At 44.5% G+C, this 23,428-nt stretch overlaps 1 protein-coding gene across 4 annotated transcripts; it reads right to left on the bottom strand.

Annotated features, from left to right (window-relative positions):
• Window positions 1-1,476: 1,476 nt before the first annotated feature.
• SLC39A13 (solute carrier family 39 member 13) lies at window positions 1,477-22,641 on the bottom strand. 4 transcript variants are annotated; one of them, XM_059474704.1, is made up of 11 exons: window positions 21,827-21,893; window positions 17,189-17,287; window positions 15,701-16,000; window positions 15,159-15,272; window positions 13,383-13,501; window positions 11,987-12,130; window positions 6,791-6,880; window positions 6,211-6,261; window positions 5,846-5,978; window positions 5,612-5,711; window positions 1,477-4,161 (listed from the first exon to the last, which is right to left on the bottom strand). In XM_059474704.1, exons 3-11 carry the CDS (start codon window positions 15,966-15,968, stop codon window positions 4,086-4,088), a joined length of 1,095 nt encoding a protein of 364 aa, XP_059330687.1. In that variant the 5' UTR covers window positions 15,969-16,000; window positions 17,189-17,287; window positions 21,827-21,893; the 3' UTR covers window positions 1,477-4,085. The 4 variants fall into 4 exon arrangements, with proteins under 4 accessions (XP_059330687.1, XP_059330689.1, XP_059330691.1 ...); XM_059474706.1 differs by lacking the exon at window positions 21,827-21,893 and adding an exon at window positions 18,553-19,125; XM_059474708.1 differs by lacking the exons at window positions 17,189-17,287; window positions 21,827-21,893 and adding an exon at window positions 22,550-22,641.
• Between the last annotated feature and the right edge of the window lie 787 nt (window positions 22,642-23,428).

Genomic DNA, 23,428 nt, shown 5'->3' on the forward strand with positions numbered 1-23,428 from the left:
ACACCCTCCCCAGTCCTTCTCCCAGCAGCACTGCCCAGCACAGGGTACTGCTGATCTCCCCTGAGCACTCTGCCTGGTGGAAACATGCAGCAGCCACAGCTAAAGCTTGTTCTAATCACATTTCTGCATGATCCTCTTCTGCAGTTTGCACTGGACAGATGGGATTACCATCCATGCAGCTGCACACTGGTGCCTTCAAGGCAGAAAAATTGAAAGGGCTGCTGTCAAAAGAATTTTCTTACACATACCAGCTAAATTAAGTCTTCCATAGCAAGAATGAAAAATAATTTTCAAATACAATCACTGCTCTAGCTAACATGGAAAAATCCTTCAATTGTAATAGCTCTTTCCTGGAAAGATCCAAATAGTCACATTTCCTAAGTCTGCAATCCTATTATGTCACCTTACTCTCCATGTGCACTGCTCTGGATACAGTTTCAAAAGACAGGGGCTTCAGCAACACCATCATCTTAGAAGGTTCCCATGAATTAAATAAACTCTAATTGTTTCTCCTTTCTGTGCTACTGCAATTGTGTCAGAGCCATCATTCCCAGAGCCTGTGAAACAGATAGCTGATTAATTCATGATAATTTTGATTACTTTTGAGAAGGAAAAAGGGATGAGGGAGAAAGGCTCATAGCACAGTCCTAAGGGCAGGAATTCCAGCACAGCCCAAGAGCAGTGTAGTAAATCCAGGGACAGAGATTCCAAAATATAGATCACTGGCAAAATCCACAGACTGTGACATTATGCCCTTGATCACCTACCTACTTTCATCTTCTTCCAGCTCTTGGGTTGTGGTTTTCCTTCCTTTTAAAGAAGACTTTGGGTAAGAAGAGATATAAATGCACCATTTATAGCTGAAAATCTTCCAAATGAAGGGTGGGATAAGACATTTTCTGAACCCATGTTTTTGAAGGGTACAGAATTTCCTCTTAGTCCTTTCAGGGCAATTGGAACACAAAACCTTTCATGATGGCACCTGACATAGCCACAAAACCTTTCATGATACCTGACATGGCAGGTATCCAGCTTATTGTTAACTGAAACCAGACAGGCCTTGAGGTTCTTTGATTTTCAAAAATAACTGATTACAGTCAAGTATGATTACAAAACTCTCTGAACAGTAAAGTTACCATGCAAGCTTTCCCTGAAAATATTTGATTATGCTTTTCAGGGAACTCAGAGCAGCACTCAAGAATTATGATTCTACCACACTGCTCCTGGACAACAGTTCCATGGCAGCAGAGAGAAGAAACTGGAATAGAACTTTTTCTTTCAGCTGTGTAAGTCTGGGGAAAGTCTGACATTAACCCAGAGTCCAAACTGCTCTAGACTAACCCAGAGATATGTCTGTGTAATTCAAATGAAATTTAAATTGAATTTTTAAATCAAAGGAAAGTAGGAACTTAAAAAAAAAAAAAAAAAAACACAAAAAACTAAACCAACAAAACAAAATAAATCCAACAACACAAACCAACATGGAAAACCATTTATTTCATCTCTATTGTCTCCAAGCAGAGCAGACCAATACAGATGAAGGGAGAAAATGCATAAGAGCAGCTGAAAAAATAGAGCTAGAAAATACAATTCTCTCTGCATTTCCAAAAGTGACAAATGTGGTGGAGTGATGCTCCATTTCCTCCCAAGGCTCTCAATCCTCAGCCCCAGGGCTGATGCAGTAGAAATCTACTGAACCCCTCCCTCCCTCCCACAACCCCATGCTACCTCCTACCAGGGTATCTTCCCAAGAACCACAGACTATCCATGCCTGTGATAGCAGCCAAGAAAAACAGCTCAGAAATTCTTTGTTCAGTGTCATCCACTTCACATTCCTGAACGCTGAGTATAAAATCCTGACTGTGGTTTTCAGTCTTGGCAAGGCTCAGTGCTGATGCAATAACGCCAACTCATGGGCACTCACCTGGCAATGCCTCAACTTAAATGCCAGCCTTATTTTGGGAAAGGCATCTTGAGGAACAGCAGGCATAACTTTCTGTGCAAGCCTGCTTCCTCCAGAGCCCTGTTACAGGGTCTGCTTAGCTGCAGTCCCTGGGCAGAAGGAACCCCTAAAAGTAGAACCAGAGGGTTAGAAGACTCCTCCAGTCCCTGCAGGATAACTGGATTAATCATCCTTCCAGGAAAGCAGGAAATGGATGCTACCTTCAGACCTCATGACAATTGAATGATGGAGTAGCTGGCACAGGAAGGCAACTTTGTAAAGAGGAATAAACAATTGCACTAAGCCTCCCTCCTTGCTGCAGTGAAACTGGTTACTAATGTAAGTTCAGGGAAAGGAAAGCTGAAAAAATTTCAGACAGCAGTTCCTGGGCAGACAGAACTGCAAGCATGAGCTCTCCAGCACTCACTGAAAAGTAGGACAGGAGCTGTCATAAAAAAGAACTGTGTCAACAGTTCAGGAATCTCTTAGGAAGTGGTGCCTCTGCTGTGGGCAGCATACCTGCCTTGCTGCTCTGACCTTAACTGCCCTCTCAAGGCACGAGTTCTCTTGGTAAGGCCCTGGGCAGACTGGAGAGCTGTACTGCTTCACAAAAGCTGTTATAAGACTGAGCCAAGTTGGTGTAAATCACACTGTGGCACCTGTTTTGTGTTCAGTAACTCTTTTAGTTCAATTAGACCTGTTTTAAAACAAATTTAAGCAAAGCTGAGTTCTACACAAGATCTAGTAATTGGGCACATCTCTGTGGCATTAAAACATCCCTGTGGAATTATGGCCTGGTCAGCCCTATGAGCTGGGATGGAGGAAAGTACTAGAAATTTTATTAATTTTTATGGGTCTCAAATTGCCAAAGATTTTATCCCAGGCATCACATAACAGAAAACTCCTCTTAAAGCATACTTATTGTCACCCTTTCAAATCCCTTTCTCACCTTACTTAAAAATATTTTCACCAGCAGTTTCAACCTTCCCATCTAAAAGCTGTCAGTATTATTTCTTATTCATTCGTCCTCAACAGATGAACTCCACTGTGAGGTAAAAACCCCAGAAATAGGCTGCCATCTACAGCATGCTCCCAAATAGTCTACACTGAACAGAGGAAAAGCTAACCAGGAGTTATCAGCTGCTGACCAGGCTGTAGTGTTCAAGCACCTCTGCCATGACAGTCTAGGGGGACTGCAGCCTGCTGGGCAGGTCTAACATGCTACACCTCAAGAAAGCTCTGAAAGACGGTGTGGGGCAGATGGTGCATGAATCAGGTCTCATGAGCAGGCTCAGAAGCATGTTCAGCTAATGGTTATGAGGAGAGGGAGCTCAGTCACAGCAGCTACATGGCTTTCCCTTCAGACATGAGCGAGCTGGTAGCTGGCAATTGAAGAAACATTTACTGATCATTTATCTGATAAACAGTTGGGCTGTGCTGGCTTCTGGAGTGGTTAGGGCTGAGGCAAGTAATCTCCAAACTGAGTCATTTAATTGTAGTGACCTACCCTAAAGTGCCTCAAGCTTTTGGCTCAATTTCAATGTAAACAAAATAGACCAAAAGAGCTGGACTGCTGAGGCCAATACTACCTTTAGGAACAAGTGGTGTCAATGAACAGCTGGAGATCAAGTTGGAAAGGGTCTCTTCCCCTCTATCTCATAGCACCATCAGCTTCTCATGGGTAGGGAGTTCTGGCTATAGCTTTGTCATGCCTGTTCTGCCTCCAGCCCTTAAAGTGGTAAGAAAAATCCTTTATCTTCATTAGCTACAGGAATCACCTCTGCTGTTTTCACGCAAGAGCTTGGGAGGTGCAGTTCCATCAGAATGGACCAAATGAAACATCATTCACTCATAGTGGAGCAGTCATTCAGTTAGTTTCTGCCCAGTGTATCTTTTGCTCCATAAAAACCAACCAAACAAAAAAAAGAACAGAAGCCCTCATGTGTGGATTTTAGCAGAACAGGGATAGGAGAGCCAGGGAATGAAGTCTTGCACAGCCAGACCTCTCTGTCACCCGCTTCTCATACTAGCAGCCAGATCTGCGCGCACACACGTGGGAAGTAATATTAGTGTTCCTTATTGCTTTGTAAAGCTCAGAGTCACTGTGGTGGCTCTGGGAGGCATCATGAGGTCTGCGCAGAGGTCACTCGGTTGTGAGCGCGAGTAGCACCATGACTGTAATGCCCGTACACAGGAGCAGAATTTGTTGCAGGGAATTCCTGGGAAAGAAACAGCAAAATTAGAAGGAGCCATAAACCAATCCCCATAGGCAGCTGCACAAAGCTCTCCAATGATTTGTTGTTTGCCTTTTCCAATTTACCACGTGGAGAACACAGCAGCTGTATGAAGTCACTAACACAGATGAGAAGACCTTCCCAGTACCCCCAGCAAAGGAGTTGTCTATAAACTGGCATGGACTTGCTCCACTCAGCTGCAAGGCCCAACTTCAGGCTTCCAAATCAATTCAAGCTGATTCAGTCATGCAGCCATTCAGATTCATGGCCTTTCACTCATGAGGAAACCAGCACTTATACAGCATGTGCACAGACACTTTAGGGACCTCATCCAGCTAACAACTACAGTTACAGAAATAAAAAAAAAGCCAACAAATTTGGCCATTCTTTTAGCACTGTCTTGGGTTTATGTTGGATTGAAGTGACTGTGTACCTCCCACTTATGCATATTCTGCCAACAACCTCTGCCAACACAAGAGGTTACCAACCCAAATTAACATTTCTCCACCAAGTTCCTACCGCCTCAGAGAGAACTGTGGAGCTGGTTTTTTGAGCACTGTTTCAGTCATAACTAACTAGGTGAACCAAGGCATCTTATTTAAACTACTAAAGTTACTTGTCTAATTACAATTAAAATAGGAGGGAACATTCAGGAGCAGATCTGGCAGCAGATCTGAGAGGGCCTTTACTGTGGAACAGCTGGATTGGACCTGCTACAGCCTTAATTAGACTGCAAGAAACTAAAATAATACACGAGGAATACCCAAACACATTGGAATATAGAGACCAGTGCAGAAGAGAGATGTCTGAGGTGGAATACAATGACAGACTATGAAATGCTGAGTGATAAAGAGAAGCAAACTATTATTTTTCTACTCACACAGCAACACATTGAAACCAAATAAAATAATCAATACACAAGAGTGTAAAAACCAAATAATAAGAAGCATCACTTAACAGTAGAGTCAAACTCTGCAAACTGCTGCCAAAAGGAGGTTGCAGAGGTGTGAATTAATGGATAGGGTCAGACAGAGAAGCATGGAAGGATAGATTCACATGTGGTTATCAGACATATACGCCTCTGTGGGGCCCTGGTTCAGACAGTCCCTACACCAGTATGTACTGGAATCTGAAAACAGACTGGGCAGTGGTGTCCATAGTGGACATGTTTCCCAGGAATTTGCTCTAGCTGGCCCTGCTGCACGCTGTGCCGGCACAATCTCTGGGACTCACCCAGGTGAAAGCTCTCTTTTACAGAGGGTCTTTTTAGTGCCACAAATGCAATAGATAGCAAGCAGTCTATTTTGATTACAGCCTTGTCCATAGGATTTGGGAGGCTGGCATTCACACACTTCCAGAAGAGGCACAGGGAAGGGTTATATCCCTGCCCCCTGGCAGCATGAATTGCTGCAGAAGAACAGGAGGGAGCACTTACCAAGGATTCTTTTCCTCCAGGAGATCAGGCACAACATTTACCAAGGCAATGTACAGAAATCCTCCAGAAGTGAAAGGGAGGATCCAGGCTACTGTTTCTCCTGCACAAATACAGAAAGCTTCAGTTATTACTGAGACAGAGCCATGGGACACAACACAGAAGGGAAAGAAGATACAGAAGGATGAAAAGCACTGCCTCCTCTCCCATTTCTACAGAGGTCCCAGGGAACCTTACCTGCTCCTTTTGGTGACTGAGCACATATTGCAAAGCAGGCTCCTAGAATTCCCCCCAGAGCTGTGGAAAGCTGCATCTTGGCTGCACTCCAGCGGTCAAAGCCAGCCCGAAGTAGGATTGCGAAGTCTCCAACCTAAGAAAACCAAGAGCTGACAGTTAATGAACTTGAATACCAAATTCCCAGTTACAAAGGTCATTCACAACAAGGCCAGTGCTTTAAGACTGTTCCTGGTTTTCAATGTTGTCAGTCTCCCAAGAGGGAGCAGCCTTCAAGAAGACAAGATGTTAACCAGACCCAGAGCTCCTCTTAGTAGATGAAGCACAATGTAATCCCCCTCACATGGCAGGATACAAAGCCCTCTCACCTCGTGTGGGATTTCATGCAGGAGAATGGCCATTGTGGTTAGGAACCCAACCTGCAGCAGAGAGAAATAGATTAGGAAACAATTCCAGTATTCTTGGATGAATCTCATCAGGTCCCATACACTTAGAGCTGGAGCAGCAGATACCCCATCAGTGCAGGGCTGACTGGGAGTTTATCATTCTCACAGTCATGGTGGTCCAGCTCAGGGAAATGGACCACCATAGTCCATCAGTATTGAAGACAAAAGCAAAAATGCAATACACATCTCTGCCTTGTCTATGTCCCAGTTTCTGAGGTGACCATCCTCATCATGTTATTTCTGGACTGTCTTTTGAGTCGATGAGGGTACATGAGCTAATCCATCCCCTAATGCCAGTACAAATGATTAATGTGTCCCCAGTTCAAAGAAGCTCTGCATCACAGGATCAGGACAGGGTTGGGCTTTACTGTAGCCTGCTTCTTCTCAGAAAATTCTAGCAAATAGGAAGGAACTCCTTGCATTTTTGGCTGTTTTGCGTGTTGTATCATACTTGAGACAAGACCTCTCCATTTCAATATACAGCTGGGCACAGAAACCTTACCTTTCTGCTAACCAGGAAGCTGGCTGCTACTGCCAGGCCATGTGTGAAGTTATCAATGGTGTTGGCCAGCAGATTGAGGTATCCACTAATCTGCAAAGAGAAGGAAGAGCCCTTGATAAAGGGAGAGATGTAAGAAGCCAAAACACCAGCTTAGACATGGGTGATGCAGTCACAATCAGATGGGAAGGACAGAGCACAATGCTTCTGCTGAAAATCTTGAACTATGTCAGTGATTCAGTAAAAACTAAATGTAATTTTTGGTTTTAGAGTAAAATAACTTTTAGGGCAGGCAAGTAGTGTCTGAGATTAGAATAATTACTGTAAGCAAATGATGAAGAGCTCTACAAACAGAAAAAGAAAGGAAAAAGAAGAAAGCCAAAATACAAGAATATATTTAATTCTAAGTTGAACCAATTTTAGGTAACACTGACTAATTTACACAGGTGACTGGCTTCAAATATGACTTGATCTTGTTTTCAAGTCATGTACTTTAATATCCAACTGTTAAATATCTCCTCTTCAAAAGCTGGCAAGAACAATGCAACAGAACAAATGCTGCTGGAATTGCTTTCTATAACTAAATAAATCTTCCAACATTGTACCAAAAAAGTTCGTGCTTGTGGGTTTGCTTTCCCTTAACAAAGAATCAAAAGAGAAGATAGTGATGACAGTCACCAAAAAACCACCTACTAGAAGCCTGGATAGCATGTATCAGCATTTACATATAAACACATTTCTTAAAATTATAAGCATAAAGCAGCTGTCATCCTCACAAGTCCATCTCCAAGTTAAAATTCCCTATCATTCTAACTAGGGTCATCTCCTGACAAAATCTGAGTATTTGACCTAAAGTAATTTACAAGGGTACCGCCCCAGCTCTTTAGTTCACAGGTTTTTGGGGTTTTTTCCATCATATTTAACAAAACCTACTGCATGTTGGTCCTGAGATACTGCACTTCACTATATGGGACTTCAGTTTAAATTATTATCAAACCAGGAGTTAGCCCATGTATCAGGCCATCTCTGGACTGCAAGAACTCCAGACACAGGGCAGTATCCAGGGAGTGGAGACACTGTCTGGAAACTGTGGAACTCTTACTTCACCACAGCATCAGATGCCAAAGTTCAGCCAGACAACCACAAGTGCTGATGGACTTCATTAGCTCCTTTTGGTCTTGTGCTCTTCCCTGTTTCTACCAGCTCTGCTTGGGGCATCTTGCTGTCATTTGTATGCCACAACTCAGGAGCCTTCTGTCAAATCTCTCTCTCCAAAGCACCACCTCTCTACAGGGCATTTTTACTGCACCATCTTGGGGCACCGTTGTAGCCTCTAAATTTTTTTAAGTGCACTCATGATTAAGTGCAAAAAATAAGAATTAAGCAAATCCTACCCCACTTTTAAGTAATAAGCTAAGTAACATCTCCACAATGAATGCAAAAAAGATCCCTGCATGCTTTTATAAGAAAGGAAACCCAAACAAATGCATGCAGGCAGACACAAAAATGGAACAGTTTTACTTCTCATTCTTCATGCTCTCATTCCTAGACAGCCAAATTTGACTAAAATTCTCCTTTTCATGTTTTTTTACATGATGGCATTTTCCCCACAGGATAATAATAATTATTCACAGAAGTTTTACACAAAAATGCTTTCCCATATCACTGTATAGAGGAAAAAATAGGCTTCATGATTAAAGCATTACGACTTTTTGTTGTCAGTGGCTTGGGCAAAAGCTGTCACTGAAAGAAGCAAAGCTTTGGAGTGCTCAGAAATAAATTGCGTTGATTTGACAGTTATGAGCCTCTGACATTTGCATTCTGCGAATCCCTAATAGGATGTTCTCGTTGCTCATAAAGAGCACAGCCAGATGAAGTGTTTATATTCATGCTTCAGAATTAATGTCACTGTGTAATAAAACATACTTTCACAAATCAACGAGGACCCCATGTATCACAGGGAGAAAGAAAGAAAGAATAAGCAAGGCAAAAGTAGTGTACACAATGTTTTTACCTGTTGAGGGAATAAGGCTGCAATGAGGGACAGAACTGATCTATGTCTGCATGCAAAGGAAACCTCCCATCTGCCATTTTCAAGCTAGGACAAATTCTAGCAGCAGCTAAAAAGCAGAAGTTCTAATATATATATGTGGACAATAGTCAACTCACTACAACTTACTAATAATCAAGTCCTGAAGGGTGACTTTGTTCATTTCAATAGTATCTTTCCCTTTTTGTTTGCTGAAGAAACAGGGGTTTCTGAGTGAACGGAAGAATCGAAATTTTGTCATGCTATGAATTTCACTCCTTCTTTCAGAGTAGCTGCTCTGCTCACTCTCAGCACCACCACTTCCCTGCAGGTACCCTGCCCAGCACACATGGTGTGGCACCCCTGTCCCCAGCTGCAGCTTTCAACAGGGCATCCCCTTGCCTTCCCCCTCTACTGTCACTGATTTTTATGGAACTTGCAGAAATCTGATCACCCTCAAGATTCCGACCTCTCCTGAACACAAGGAGAATTAATTATAGGTTCAAAAGTTATTGAAAATGAAGGGCAGAACAGATGGACAGACAGATGGAATGACTGCTTATGTTGTTGCCTAAGGAAACAGGCTAACAACGCAGGAGTATCTTGGTAGGTTTGATAATTTCCACCCTACCAGGAAGACTATTAAAATATTCAGATTAAAAGATCAGAAGGTAAAAAGTTAAAACTACACCCATTAAGTCTTAAGTTTCTAACTCATGCATATCAACAACCATCTGCAAAATTGAACAGATGTGTCAGGATTTTAAAGCTAGAAGGTTGCCTAAACCTTCCATATAACACAACTGAAAGAACCTAATTTGTGCACAAAATTGTTTGTTAACCTATCATGTACTCTGTAGAGAGTAGCTTAAACCACAGCTTGCAGCTCACAAGTCACAAAAAAATCTGCTGTCTCTAAGGCAAGTTGGGCCACTGGCAAGCTACCCTCAGTTAGAGAGTTGTCTCTAAGTTCTAGACTACTACTGATTGCTACAGCTGTAACTATTCAAATTTAGTCATTCCTCTCTGGGTATTTGTGTACTCTAAGCCACCCTTGATCTGCCATGACTACAGAGCTAAACTAAAGAAAGCCACTTATCATGTATTGCAAACTTAAAATATTATTTCATCTCTTTCTGGGCTCCTTTACAAACTATTAGTAGTATTTTGCATACTTGGAACAGCACTACTGGAAAAAGCCAGATAGCTGTTTCACTACTGATATACAGAAAGAGGAACTCTCACCTCTCCTCTTACATACTATTTCCTACTCACCCATCCTTCTGGCTGTAGCACCATGAGGGAAGAATGTGTTCAGAAAATTTCCTACTGTAATCCTCATGTGTTTTTCCAATGCATTGACTAACTAGAAACGATCTCTATCTTGTAAATAGGATCTGAGGTCTCCTTCTTAATCTATTCCTTATAATTGCATGTATCAAAACCTGTTAAAAATTCAGCACTTTTTTCTGATGAAGTTACTCAGTTTAGCTGCTATCACTGACTTCATGCAGTCACAATGTGCCATTTATGTAACACAGTACCTGCAAATGTGAAGATATACTATTTTTATAAATAATAACTTGGAAACATAATAACCCAAACAGATTTGAGGGGGGCTGCATTAAACCAGCTCCTTTTGATAACATCGAATAACAGATTTTTAATACAGCTAGTATTAGCAAAGTTGATTAGAATGGGGGAGAAAGTTGTGTTTTATATACATTTGTCATGACCTTTATTAAACAACTTTATGCCTGAATAAGAGGCAGGAAAAATGTCTGGTTGATAAGAATGCATTTATCTTACATAAATCATATCAATTAGCATTAATTACATTATTATTTTTTATATTAGGACCATGTGCCCTGAGCAATTGTATCATCTATCTGTGTTTCATTTCTACTTGAAATCAGTAGTCTATAGTTCCTTATATAAACCCTTCCAAAATTAGGGCACAATGTTTCATAACCCAGTAATACTGGTGTCTTCACTACTACCACTCTAGAAACAACCACGTGGCACCTTACAGTGTTATGTACAAATTACATGAATGTGACAGATGTCAAAAATACTCAGTGACCTCAGCATAACTTTCATGTTCTGTAGGAAGAGCTATAAAGTTATAGCAAAACAAATTTAAAATAGAAAGACTGAAGAGCCTCTGCCTGACCACATATCCAGCTTTGAACTAGTTCATGAAGCACACTTTCTGTCCATAGTTACTCTCATACAATCTTGCACATTTTTATGAGCTTTCAAACTCAAATTGCAGGTCCTCCTTCACCAAAGTGGTTGTTTACTCTCTCTCTTGTAATGCTCACCCAAAAAAGGGTTTTCCACAGTACAAAGATAGTAACATGGAACAGGAAGCAAAGCCAATGTAGAGGTTATCCACTTCCCCGTGGTGCAGGACTCTTCCTCCACCTCCAGTGCTATGAGCCTGCTGATCTCCCTTATCCCAGCACTACAGGCTGCCTGTCTGCATGCCAAGCTGATTCAAGAAGTTAAGTTAGGAGAGAAATAGACCAGGGGGTGGGAGGTGGGTGTGTGGGTGTAGACAAGCAAATTCTTTGCCTGTTTAGCTCCTTGAATAGGCTCACTGTGAGGTCAGATGAGATCCAGTGCAAAGGAAGCAATGGGAAATACAGGTTTGGAGACAGAAGTGGACAAGAAGTCCTTTTTGAAGCAGGTAAACTGATAATCTGAGAAATGGAACTTTTAAATTCTACACTGGTTAGCTTCAAGACACTTCCTAAAGGTGTCAAAACACTTCCAAAAGGTGCCTTAAAAGGAAGAGTGCAACTCAGAATCGGTACAATCCAGGCAGTGGAGAACAGAGAAATCATGGTGCAAAAAATTAAGCAAATAAAGACATATTAACTGTAAAATATAGAGTAATAAAACATGAAATTCTGTATTTTGGTAACAGAATTCAGCCCAAATGCACATCATCATACTTGTGCCTTTATAATATTGATTTTTCCTCTTCCACATAAGCTGCAGTGCAGATTTTCTCCAAGTCTGCTATTTCTTCCCTGCTGTGACCAGGACACACCTTGACAGAGTAAAATTAAGCACAACTCAAATGCCGAGTTCCCCACTCAAGCACATTCTTTCCACAGACAATTCCTGACTAAGAAGTGAAGGTGAGTTTGTGTGCCTCTTACCTTGATTCTGTTGTTTTTTGGACCAGACTGGAGAGAAGAGCCATTACACTGAGCTCGTGCTCTTTGGGACTGACAGGACCCCTTGGGCAGGGGGCAGCCACTTCCATTGGGAATCTTTCCAGATGGTGCTTTGGAATCACAGTCCTAAATTAGGGGAAACAAACTTGTCACTGATTTTTTTTTCAGTGATAAATGAGCATGAATCAGGATCAGAAAACCAGCCTTCACCCTTAATCCTTTTGTCCTTACAATGTGACTCAGCAGGTTTGACACCCCAGTTTAATAACAATTGCCAGAACTGAGACAGATTCAGAGACCATTGTGACATCTGCCCTGAAAGATAACAAGAGCTAACACCTCTCAATCCTCAAGAGAAATAGAAAGGGGAGGAATTGGAGTCACAGTCCCTTGGCATGAGCCAAGTTCCACTAGAAAGATAAGGGACTGAGCCTGTGCCTCCTGATAGTAGCTGCTGCCCAGAGAAATACAACTCCACCTGGGCAGGAGATGGGGAAAAGAGTCTTGCTCTCCCCAGTGCATCAGAACAACTAAGCCTACAGAATTATTCTATAGCTGGGATCATCACCTTCCAAACAACAAAATATTTATCTAGGATTTCAGCCTCTCTCTAAATGAGAAGATGAAGTTCCTTTCGGGCATTGAAGTCTCACATTGAGTCAAAGTTTACACCTAATTGCTCTTATGTAGTGCCTGACCTACAGGTTCACCTCTCAAAAGTCATGGCACAGCAAGGACTGAACAGTCTAAAGGAGCTGCAACTAGGAGTTGTGCAGATCTCTGAAGACTAGGTATTCTCCTCTGTCCTGGAATTATCCTCTGCTACCTCATCTACATCTCCCCTTTGCAGCTGGGTGACTCCTTTGAACTTAGGATTACCTGGCCAGTCACAAATTCCTTCTACCACAAAAAGTCACCCAAACACCTGGTCCAGGACATAACCAAGAAGAAACATCTTCAAGAAGGCTGGCCTTTGTCCTGACTGAGGATCCAGAAAGAGAATGAGTCACGATGGGTCCATGGAACATGTATCAGCAAACTGTCACCCCTCAAAGCTTACTTGAGCAAAAGTCTGGTTTGCAGAGTGCTACAGCTCCCAGCCCCCACAGAACAGGAGCTCTCTTTTACACTTACCACATAAAGAACAAAACCAAACCAGAAGTGAGAAATCTCAGTTAAAACCACAAAACAAAAGCCTGAAGATGAAATCTACTCCTATGGACCAGTGGCAAAGAAGTGGCAAAAATCTCCCAAAGGGCAATGACAAGGTACTCACAGCTACAGGATAATTCCTGACACTGCCAGATAGGGCAGATGAGGTATTTAGTACAGAGCTTCAAATATAAGAGTACTCCCCTGCCTTAGGCTGCTAACTTACCACACCAGGATACTCCTCCTCTTTCTCTAGGAAGATCTTCTCTAGCACCAGGAAGGTCAGGAAACCAATGATCACCCAGAGACCCAGAAGCTTCTGCTGCTGAAAGCTCTGCCCTTCTCCTGCAGGACAAAAGAGAAATCTTCATGTCTCTATTAAATACATAGCTTTTCACACATTTCCAAGGAAAAAAAAAAAAAAAAGACAGTGGAAAAACTCCCTGTGAGGTAGGAGGAGTAAACACATCTCAAAACAGATTAGTTTAACTTGCCCATTCTTGATCTAACAGATCTCATCATCTCAAGACCCTCAGAGTGAGAGCTACCATCCCTTTTTCCACATCAGCTCAACCCAGAATATTTCCTGACAACACTGGAATTTCCCTGAGCTCCAGAGGCAAGTGAATATTACATCAACAAAAATCCAGCAGCTGTACCTACTGAGAAGCAAGCCCTGACATGAATTCTGCCATTAGTGGAGTTAGAAACTCACCTTCCCCTTTCTGCCACACCTCAGCAAGTTATTAAGCCCAAAGCTACAAACTTTCTTTTCAATTACAGCCAAGCTTGTGAGATAACAATTCATTCAGTCTCACTGCCAGAATTGGAAACTGCATTGCAATGGAAGAACAGAACGACTCTGTACCAGGACTTGCATGGGTCAAGGAAACCTTTACACTTCAGGACAGTCTGGCAGAAGCAAACAAGCTTGAGCAGGAGGACAGAGTAATTTGGGAACTACTGTAGAAAGGGTGAAAAAAAGTACGGGAGGTTTTGCTACTGCTGTGATGAAGAAGAGCACTAAAGACCTGGCAGATTTGAAACCCCAGGACATAGGTGCAAGAAAGTCTGGGAAACCCAGGGCATCATCTTCCCTCTCTCACATTTTCAGCAGGAAAATGACTTCTTGGTTTCTCAACAGGTGGGATGCAGCAGCACTTGCCTTCTATGATATCAATTTGCTGAAGCAGACAGCAAACACTATAGGTTTCAGCATACAAACATTATAGGTTTCAGCAACCCTGGCTATTTGAGGGATGAGGGAGCTACACTGATCCCAAAAGTTCTATACCAACTCAGTGTTTAGTTTGCTGGCAAACACAACTTTCTGAGACCTCCATTTACTTCTTCCTCCCCTGCCTCATCCTCCAATCTTAATGGTGGCACTGTAGACAATGTTCCATGATTTGTCATGGAGCAAAGACTGCAACATATAAGCTCCCATAAATCAAAGCATCCAATAGAGGGACGGGCCCCAGTTAGTGCCAAGAAAGAGGTTCTAGGAGTAACACTGTCATAGGGACAGATTTGTAAAAAAGGTGCACCCAATCCCCAACTAAGATGGTGAACATGTTCATGTACCACACCACATACACAACCATAACCTCCCATCAGCTTAAAGAAGCATTCTCTTTCCTTACAGAAGGAACAAAGGAAAATCAACAGAGATTTACAGGAGTCCAAGACATGATAGGAAAACTCAATAAACAAGAAAACCATTCTAAGGTACTGAACATAAAGAAACCATGGCAAACTGAGGAAGCCTCTAATTTCAAAGTCTTTGGAGGATTGCTGAATACAAAAATGAAGTATTACACGTGTGGGTTTTTATTCTCATATCATTCCTTAGGCATTTGCTTTTATATATTACTTGAAAAAGGATACCAGCCTAGACCAGTTTTTGGGCTGACCCAGACTGGCTGGTCTTGGGCTTTCAAGGCAGAACAGACTCAAAATAGGCACAGCACAAGCTGCTTCCAGGTACATAAGGCTCTCATACCTGTTGTTGCACTGCATGTGTAGGCCCAGGCTTCAGGAAGCAGGTGGAGAAACACATTTCCCAGCAGTCCACCAATTGCAAAACTCAACAACTGCTTCAAACGCTGTGACCCAGCTAAAAAAAGAAACAAGAAGAAAAAACCTGATCACTACTCAGCTAGGAACCAAGACATCTCCAGCTGAGATTTTGCATGAAGAAACCCAAACTGGAAGCATCTGCAAAGCAAGCTTTAGAAAGAGAGAGCACAAACCAAATGGAGTGCAAGAAAAAGCCCTGGCAGCACTTGGTTGGGACAGTAGCGTGTGGGTCCTGAATCAAGCAGGGTGGAAAACAGTACTCTTTGTACAAGCTCAATCCAGGGCTTACATTTGTCAAAGGACTCCCTTTCAAATTCACAGGTTCATTAAATTCATTAAAGCACCAAACCCAGTCTTTTTATTTTAGAGAACAACATTTCTGTGACAAGGTCCTGTTCACCACTTGCTGCTGTCACATCCCAGGACATTTGGCTTCAGAAAGGCCAACGCAGCTGGCAGATTCACCTTCGGAGCGCAGCGCAGCTCCCGTCTCAAGGGGGATCACCAGCAAGGGGAAGACCCCACTCAGCCCCACCATGAAGGAACCGATGAGGGAACAGATCCAAGCATCCAGCCGCTCGCTGCTCAACAGGTGTCCCCAAGAGTCTGTCTCCTTGTCACACACAGAACCAGAACTGGCAGCAACATGACTCCTCGGGAGCTGCTGAGCTTCACAGGCCGCGATCAGCAACAAGGAGAGCGTCCCATCAAACAGGAGTTTTTGTTTTGTCATTGCTGAGTGGTCTCAGCCGGGCTGGCCAATCTCTGAAAAGATAAGGGGAAAGAAGACGTGAAAACATGTTCAACCCTCTGTTCCACCATCCCAGACGAAAAGCCTTGGCCACACCACACCCTCCCTTCAGTGTCTTAGCACAGATATGAATACCCATAAGGAACACCTGAAACTCTTCTTGATTTCAACACAGCACTAAAGGGCAGAAAGGCTGTTTGACAATGGGGCATGAAACTGAGACATCTGGGGAAAGCATCAGGCTTTCACTATTTCCCTTCAGATGGGCTGGACAAGGACTCCAGGTACCCTTGTTCCTGCCCTTCAGTATCCCAAGGCTTCAGCAAAAGGTATTGACCAGAGGCGCTACCAGGTAAGTCTTCTCTTTGGCATGGAACAGCACCCCTGTAACAAATTAGGATGCAAGACAGGCAACATAACAGAGGTCTGTAAACTCATGAGTGGTGAAAAGATGGGGAACAGGATAGATTATTCACCATCTCATCAGACACAAGTGCATCCATCCATATTGAGCCAGTGAGGGTCAGCTTCAAAATAAACAAATATGACCCTTCACCAGTAGGTAAGTTGTGAGATAGTGCTTCTCCAAAAATGATGAAAAATTTTACATGCACTCATCTAAAGACAGAACAAGTACTAGAAAGACAAATCTATTTATGGTTAAGGGTTAAACAGATCACATTAGACTCAGAAATTCCCTGATATGACAGGAGTGGGAGAATGGAAGTGTTCTTGAAAAATACCATATCTACTTGTCCTGATTTTATCCTTTTGTAGAAGAATACTGGATTAGATGGTCTCTTAGTCAAAATCAGCACAGCTGTTAGTAAGACCTCTGCAGTCAAACGAAAACTGGAGAAGAGGGCATGTTAGAAGAGAAAAATAAAGATAATTACAGTCATTGACAAAGAGGGAAAGAAAGCAAATGATGTAAACGCGGAAGTACAAATGTTCCTTCAATCTCCAGAAGAAAAAGTGAAACATGACAAGCAAAAATAATTTGGAAATGGGAGGAAAGGGTGGGTTAGAAAAAGACAGACCTAACTAATGTTCACAAAACAGCTCGAGAGGTAAAAACAGCATTCACCCAAAAGCATGTAAGAAACCAGTCTAATCTCTGAAGCATCAGTGACCATCTTTGAAAATTTACAGGAGTATGGGAAGGCCACAAGAAGGCTGAAGAAGCATCATGCCTCACCTACCTTTACAAAAGCAAAAAAAAAGGTGGGAGAAGTTACACACCAGTAACTTCAATCCTCTGAAGGACTCTTGATCAAATTAAATGATCAGTTGGTAGTTACCTATAAGATAAGAAATTGATCAAGATATCAGAGCATTAAGTAACAGCCAGATAGAAAGGAACCTGAAACTCTCAAGATGAAATTCAGGATGCTGGAGCCAATCTAAGGCCGTGGATGAAAAGGGCAGTGTTGCCCCTTGTCCCCCCCTCCTTCCCGAAGCATCACCTCTCCATGCTCACACCAGACTCCACCAGTGAGCGGCATCAGAACAAATTGAGCAGGAAAAACTGCTTTTTTAAACTCATGGCCCATTGCCACTTTTAGTCCCTGAACAAAAACACTGCAGGAGGAAGGCCAAGCTGCAATCAAAAAGAAATTAAGGGACAGGGTCCCATGGCTTCTCTGAAGGAGCACACCAATCTCCAAGCACAGTGACCATCAGGAGCAGGGATGCAAGGAGGAGTCAGTGAAGACACAGACTTGGCTAGGTGAACAAGGACCACTAAAGCTATCACTTTTCTCTTACAACAAAAAAAACTAAAATCCCTCAACACAGCAAGTTCAAACCAGCTCAGGATTTTAGGGCATCTTATTGCAGTGTTTTGATCTGGCTGCAGGAACCCCACACTTACCTACAACCTACTATCAAATTTCAGCAAGGATCAGTAAAAAACAGTACACTAAGGGCTGGGGAGGCAGGTGTGAAATCGAATGCAAATGACAGAACAGTAACTGCAACATGCCATAAAGAAAAAGCACACACTGATTGAGAAATTAATTCCAAGCCAGCAGGCTTATGTTGCTACAAAAAGGGTAAAAGTTATCCTGGGACATAGTAGGAGTCACACTGTAGGTGTCACATAGGTGAGTGAGTCTTTAGCCAACAGACCACATCCAGCCCCACATATTCTTCCTCATAAAACACATGCAAAAATCTGAGACACTGCAGTGGAAAGTAACAAAAACTAGAGTGGAGAGAGCATGACCTGGAAAAACAACCAAAGGACCTGGGTGTGTTTAGTCTTAAAAAGATAACACCAAAGGAACAGAACAGCCTGCATACATTAAGAGTCACAAGAAAGGGGGAAAGTACTCAACTATTCGTCCACATCAGTTCAAATGGTAAACAAGATTAGCCTGAAGATGAAGAAACAAACATATATAGTTCCAAACTGGGGATATACTGAAACTGGTTATCTAGGATGCAGAATTTCCACTATTATCTGCACTATTTTCTGTTTGGGGTTTGTTTTGGTTTTGTTTGTTTGTTTTTGTTTGGCTTTTTAATTTTGATTTTGAGAGAAAGAAACAGTTGATGCAGATACCATTTCATTGCAAAGATTAGATCCATTCTTTGAAGTCCTTCAGGCCTCCACCCCTTCCAACCCTGCAGTGGGCCTGATGGATGTCCTCATCTTTTATGATTGGATTAGACCTATAAAATGACTGAGAACTTTGTGAGGAATACACCAAAAATAAATCAGAATAAATACAACTGTACATGCCTATGAAGAAGCAACACACACACAGAGCTCAGCAGTGATGGGAAGCAGCACAAATCTCTTCTGTAACATTTCACAGCTTTTGAGAATCAATCTGGAAAAGTAAACACTGCAACTGATTCAACAGGTCGATTTATTGCATTTCATTCTCCACACTCACAACCCACAAAAGCCTCAAGGGACACCTGAAAGGGTCTCAGAGACTGAGATGCAGTAGCACACAGGACAAAGGTTATGTCCAGGACTCTGAAAAAGGTTTGCATACTTGGCTTCATGTTGTTCTTCCAGCCTCAGAAGGGATCAGGTTCCTCAAAAAGGGGATGGTGGTGGAAAACAAATGGGTATAAAGTGCAGAAAACTGATTCCCCTAACTCACATTACAGTGTTGGCTCAACTTCTGTGGTCCACAGGTCTTTATTCTGCTGTTACTCACGTGAGGAAAAAGCAGCACATTTCTTTATTCCTGTGCAGCCAGACCATCACTACATCATGCCTCAGGAACAACCCCATATCTCATGCAATAAATTCCTTATGTTTATAAAACATCTATGAGAAACTTAAGTGTATTGTTCAGGACACACCTGAACTGCTCTTTGCGTCCAACTAACTGTTTAGAGCATATTCCCAGCATTTCCTTATTCCTAACACATCATAACCACTTGCTTAAAAAAAATAAAAAAAAAAGCAGCACTTTTTATCTCTACAAGCTTCTTGCTTCTTCATCTCATTAGAACATTAGCAAAGTCTCTAAATTCAAACATTCAAACTGGTTACCCCTATTTAAGAGGAAGAAAATAAGCAGTGAAGATGTAGTCATAGGAAAAAAACCTGCTCTAGAGGAAAATAATACCCTGTCAAAACAGTTGCAAAGGGTGGAGGAAGTCTATATCTACCCTTAATTTTAGACAACAACATCTGTTTCAGGAACGCAGTCAGAGAATGTCTTGAGAAATTTCTAGAGAAAGCAGGCTCTCAGAGACATCCATGGTCACAAGGCAGAGACACAAACAGGTTTAGAGATGTGTTTTCTCAAGTAGGGTTTATCACGTACTTAAGAGCATGCAACTCTGGGAGAAAAATAGCCAGCAGGTCATTTATGTATCAGGTTTGACAATTCTCTGTCTGGGATCACAGCTCCCAGCTGTGCCTGATTCACAGCCTGGTGACCATGACCGCGGGCAGCACCCTCCAGAGCACCACGTGTCTGAGCATTCAGGTCTGCTCAGCTCATCCTGCAACAGCCTCAGGACTGGAATAACCATTAGGTTTTTCCCAGCCCAGAAAGAACAAGTGAATGAGAATTTGCCATTTACATGCTCCTGAGCAGGGGCAGAGGAAACTCCACACCAAGCCCGGAGATCCATGAGGCTCCCAGGGCCTCCCCTACCTCCCAGTGCTCACTGAACTTCTCTGAAGCAGGCAGTGACTGAGAAAACATGGACAAAATTAAAATGCCAAGGCAAAAACCTACTGGAAAAGAGAAAATGAAACACTGACATGATGACCATGCTTCTATCTATTACTCTCTTCCTCAACATTCTCCTTTCTCAGACCACACAATTTCTTCTCTCAGTGCAGTTGCTCACTGCCACATAATAACACTACAGATGTTGTTGAAAGGAAAAAAATTAAAAGAAAATGCTTTTCTTACCAGTGTTTTCCCTGGAAGCCAGTTGCCTGGTATTACAGTTGCAAAAGAGCATGGAATGGAAAAAAGTTTTTTTTCCAGGGAGGAAGCATAATTTTCAGCCAAAAAAACTCTGCATGAGCCACCTCCCTCCATTAGCCCCGTGGAGAGTTTTGAATTCCTCCTGGAAACCCTGACCTCGGCAGAAGCACAAAAGGTCTCCAGTACTCCCTGAGCACTCCCTTCTCTCTGAATCACTGCCCATCTCTAAGGAATGCACTGCTCTGGTGGGACCCTTCCCTTTTGCCCCATCCCTCTCATAAAAAACCACTCTGCACAGACTAGACTCACATTTCTGCAAATGACAGCGTGCGCAGCTAAAAGTTGGGGATGCACAGGATTACAAACAATGGGTCGCAGATCAGAAGAGATTACAGACCCGGGGCAAACCTCCGAGCTGCCAAGGAAGGCATTTAAAACCGACTGAACACTAACGGAGTTCGGGAGACTGCGACTCCTTCCCCATTCTGCATCCTTTCATCCCTAGGATGAGAGGGAAGTTTGAGGACCAGGCAATGGCCTTCATTCCCTCTGGGCTAGCTGGGACGTGTCTCCTCCCAGCCCGCTCTCCGTGCAGCCCGAAGCACAGGCCGGGCAGACCGGCCCGCTCCCGCTGCCCTCGCCCGGGCCGGGCTCCGGCCCCGCTCTCACCGCAGGGATTGACGCGGCGGGCCCGCTCGTGTCACCGTCTGTCTGTCACATCGCGGCGGACGGGACACACAGCGCGGGTTTTCCATTAGAGGAACGCTGAGCGATGCAAACCGAGACGTGCTTGCCGCGGGCCGAATTAGTAATGAGCGCTGCTCCCGCACCTTTCTGGAGCGGCACACCGGCTGCGGCCCGGGGTCCCTGTGCCAGACCCGGCCCTCCCGCTCCGCGGTCCCGCGGGGCAGCCCCCGCGCCGAGACCTTCCCGCGGCATCGGCTGCCAGAGGAGGGACTTCCAAAACTTTCTCGGCTGCGTCCCGCGGGGACGGCGCTCGCAGCCCCGGGCACGTCCGCAGCGGCAGCCGCCCGGCGCCGCTCCCCCGGCGAGCTGCGGCAAAGGCGGGTGCGAGGCGGGACGCGGCCCCGGGAGCCCGGGGCAGCCGCGGGCCCGGAGCGGGCGGCGCGCAGCCCACGGTCCCGCCGGGCCGGGGCACCTCTGCCGGCAGCAGCGGCCCCGCCAGGCGCTCCCCGCCACGTCTTTCCCAAAGTTGTCCCTCGCTCGGCCGGGCCGGACCCCTCCAGAGCCGGGCTCGGCTGCGCTGCGTGTGGCGCTGCCCGTCCCCGCTCACCCCGTCCCGCCGGCCGAGGCTGAGCCGCGCTGCCGCACCCGGCCCCGCCGTCCCCCCTCGCACCGCAGCAGCGGCCGGCCTGGCCCGGCCACCCCCGCCCCCGGCTGCGCCCCCGGGCCGCCCGCCGCAGTTACCGTGCGCCACCGCCGCCGTGCCCCGGGCCGCCGCTGCCATCCAGCCGCGGCTCGGCGCGGGCCTGCCCCGCCCGGCGGCCCCTCGGCTCCGCCTCCGCCGGCCGGCCACGTCGGTCCCGGCCTCCTCGGCTCCAGCGCCGCCGCCCCGCCGGGCACCCGCCGCCGCTGCCGCCGTGCTGCGCTTCCGGGCGCGCCGCTGTGTCCGGCCGGGCCGGCGGGGCGGGAGCGGGAGCGGGGCTGCCCACGGGCACGGCCGAACAAAGCGCTGGGAACGGCTCCTCGCGGCGCGCTATTTGTGCACATCGCCGGCGCGGGCTGCGGGGACACGCGTGCTGTGCGAGACCCCGACTTCTGGAACGTGCTTGCTGAGATTTATTTTTTCTTTATTTTTTAATCTCCCTAAATGGATTATAAATTCTTTGGGCTGCAGATGTCTAGAGACAAGCACAGTGTGAAACCGGGGTTTGAGCAGAACTTCTGGAAGCTGTTAAAGCAGAAGAAGATGTGGCTGAGGACTGAGCCTCGAAATGCTTTTGAAAGATACAATGACTTTTAAACAAATTTGCTTCCTCCTCACAGGTTCACTGCAACCTTCACGATAAATTGTGACCCACCAGAGCTCCTTAAGCACTGTTAGTGGTGAAGGTTACTCACTGTTCTTGCAGAGATTTGCAGAAACTGCGTGTGCTTAGGAAACTAGGTCAGAAGAGAATAAAGATTTACCTTTATACAAGCCAAGCTAGGTTGGACCTGTGTTGTTTCCAATGCAGACACTTTCCAGAATGTACTGATGTGCTTTTAAGTTCCATCTCCTACCATTTTTCCTGAGACACAGAACTTATTCTCGTTCCAGACTTCAGAATGAATCCTATTTCCCAAGAAGGCAGTGATGTTGGTGCTTCTCGCTACGGTTTCACCCGATCTCATTACATCACACCAATGTCATGCCCTGGAGCAGGAGTTAGGAATTAAGTCAGCCGCAGTCGCCTGCAATGGTTTAGCGGCTCTTCCTACATTCGTGTAAGAGCAGCACAGTCCCACAGGCTGCTGAGCTGCAAATGCAGTTAGAGATAAGTTGTATCGTTCCTACTTACAAGCAGAACGTTGATATAGGAAGCCGAATTCTGAAAGCAAACTTTTAAGATAAAGATAAACTTTTGCTCTCAAATTGTACAATTTATAGGTTTGGAGTTTCACAGCTGCCTTCCTACTGCTATCCTCAGCCTTCCTGAGCCTTGCTCCAGTGACACAGTTCTCTGTGCTGATAGATCATAGCTGTTATTATCACAGTTACAACAGGCACCCCCTCAGATAAACCAAACCACACAGGGAATTTCAACCATTGCAAGCAGTAGGGGTACCATGGTCTCAGTGAAATGAGTGGGAGTTTGCTTTTGACTCCAGTGATGCAGGAATTCACTCCAAGGCTCTCCGTTTTTATGACATCCTGCTGTAAGTCAGCACAGGAAGTATTCTGGATTAAATGTTCGCTCTGTACCTCATGTCATCAGGTGTCAGCTGCTGTGCATCAAATGGAGCTGTTACACTGTTGGTGGCTGTGCAGTGAAATTTTCAGTGACAGTCTAGAGATCCATATGAAAA

Source organism: Ammospiza nelsoni, chromosome 6 (genome assembly GCF_027579445.1).
Source record: "Ammospiza nelsoni isolate bAmmNel1 chromosome 6, bAmmNel1.pri, whole genome shotgun sequence".
NCBI lineage: Eukaryota > Metazoa > Chordata > Aves > Passeriformes > Passerellidae > Ammospiza > Ammospiza nelsoni.

What these genes read in the sequence shown, in the direction of transcription:
- SLC39A13 (XM_059474708.1), bottom strand. Translation starts at nt 15,968, where the DNA reads ATGACAAAACAAAAACTCCTGTTTGATGGGACGCTCTCCTTGTTGCTG. An exon ending in AGCTGCGCTGCGCTCCGAAG is followed by an intron (nt 15,273 to 15,700) that starts GTGAATCTGCCA and finishes TTCTTTTTTTAG; the next exon opens with CTGGGTCACAGCGTTTGAAG. An exon ending in AGGAGGAGTATCCTGGTGTG is followed by an intron (nt 12,131 to 13,382) that starts GTAAGTTAGCAG and finishes CCCCTAATTTAG; the next exon opens with GACTGTGATTCCAAAGCACC.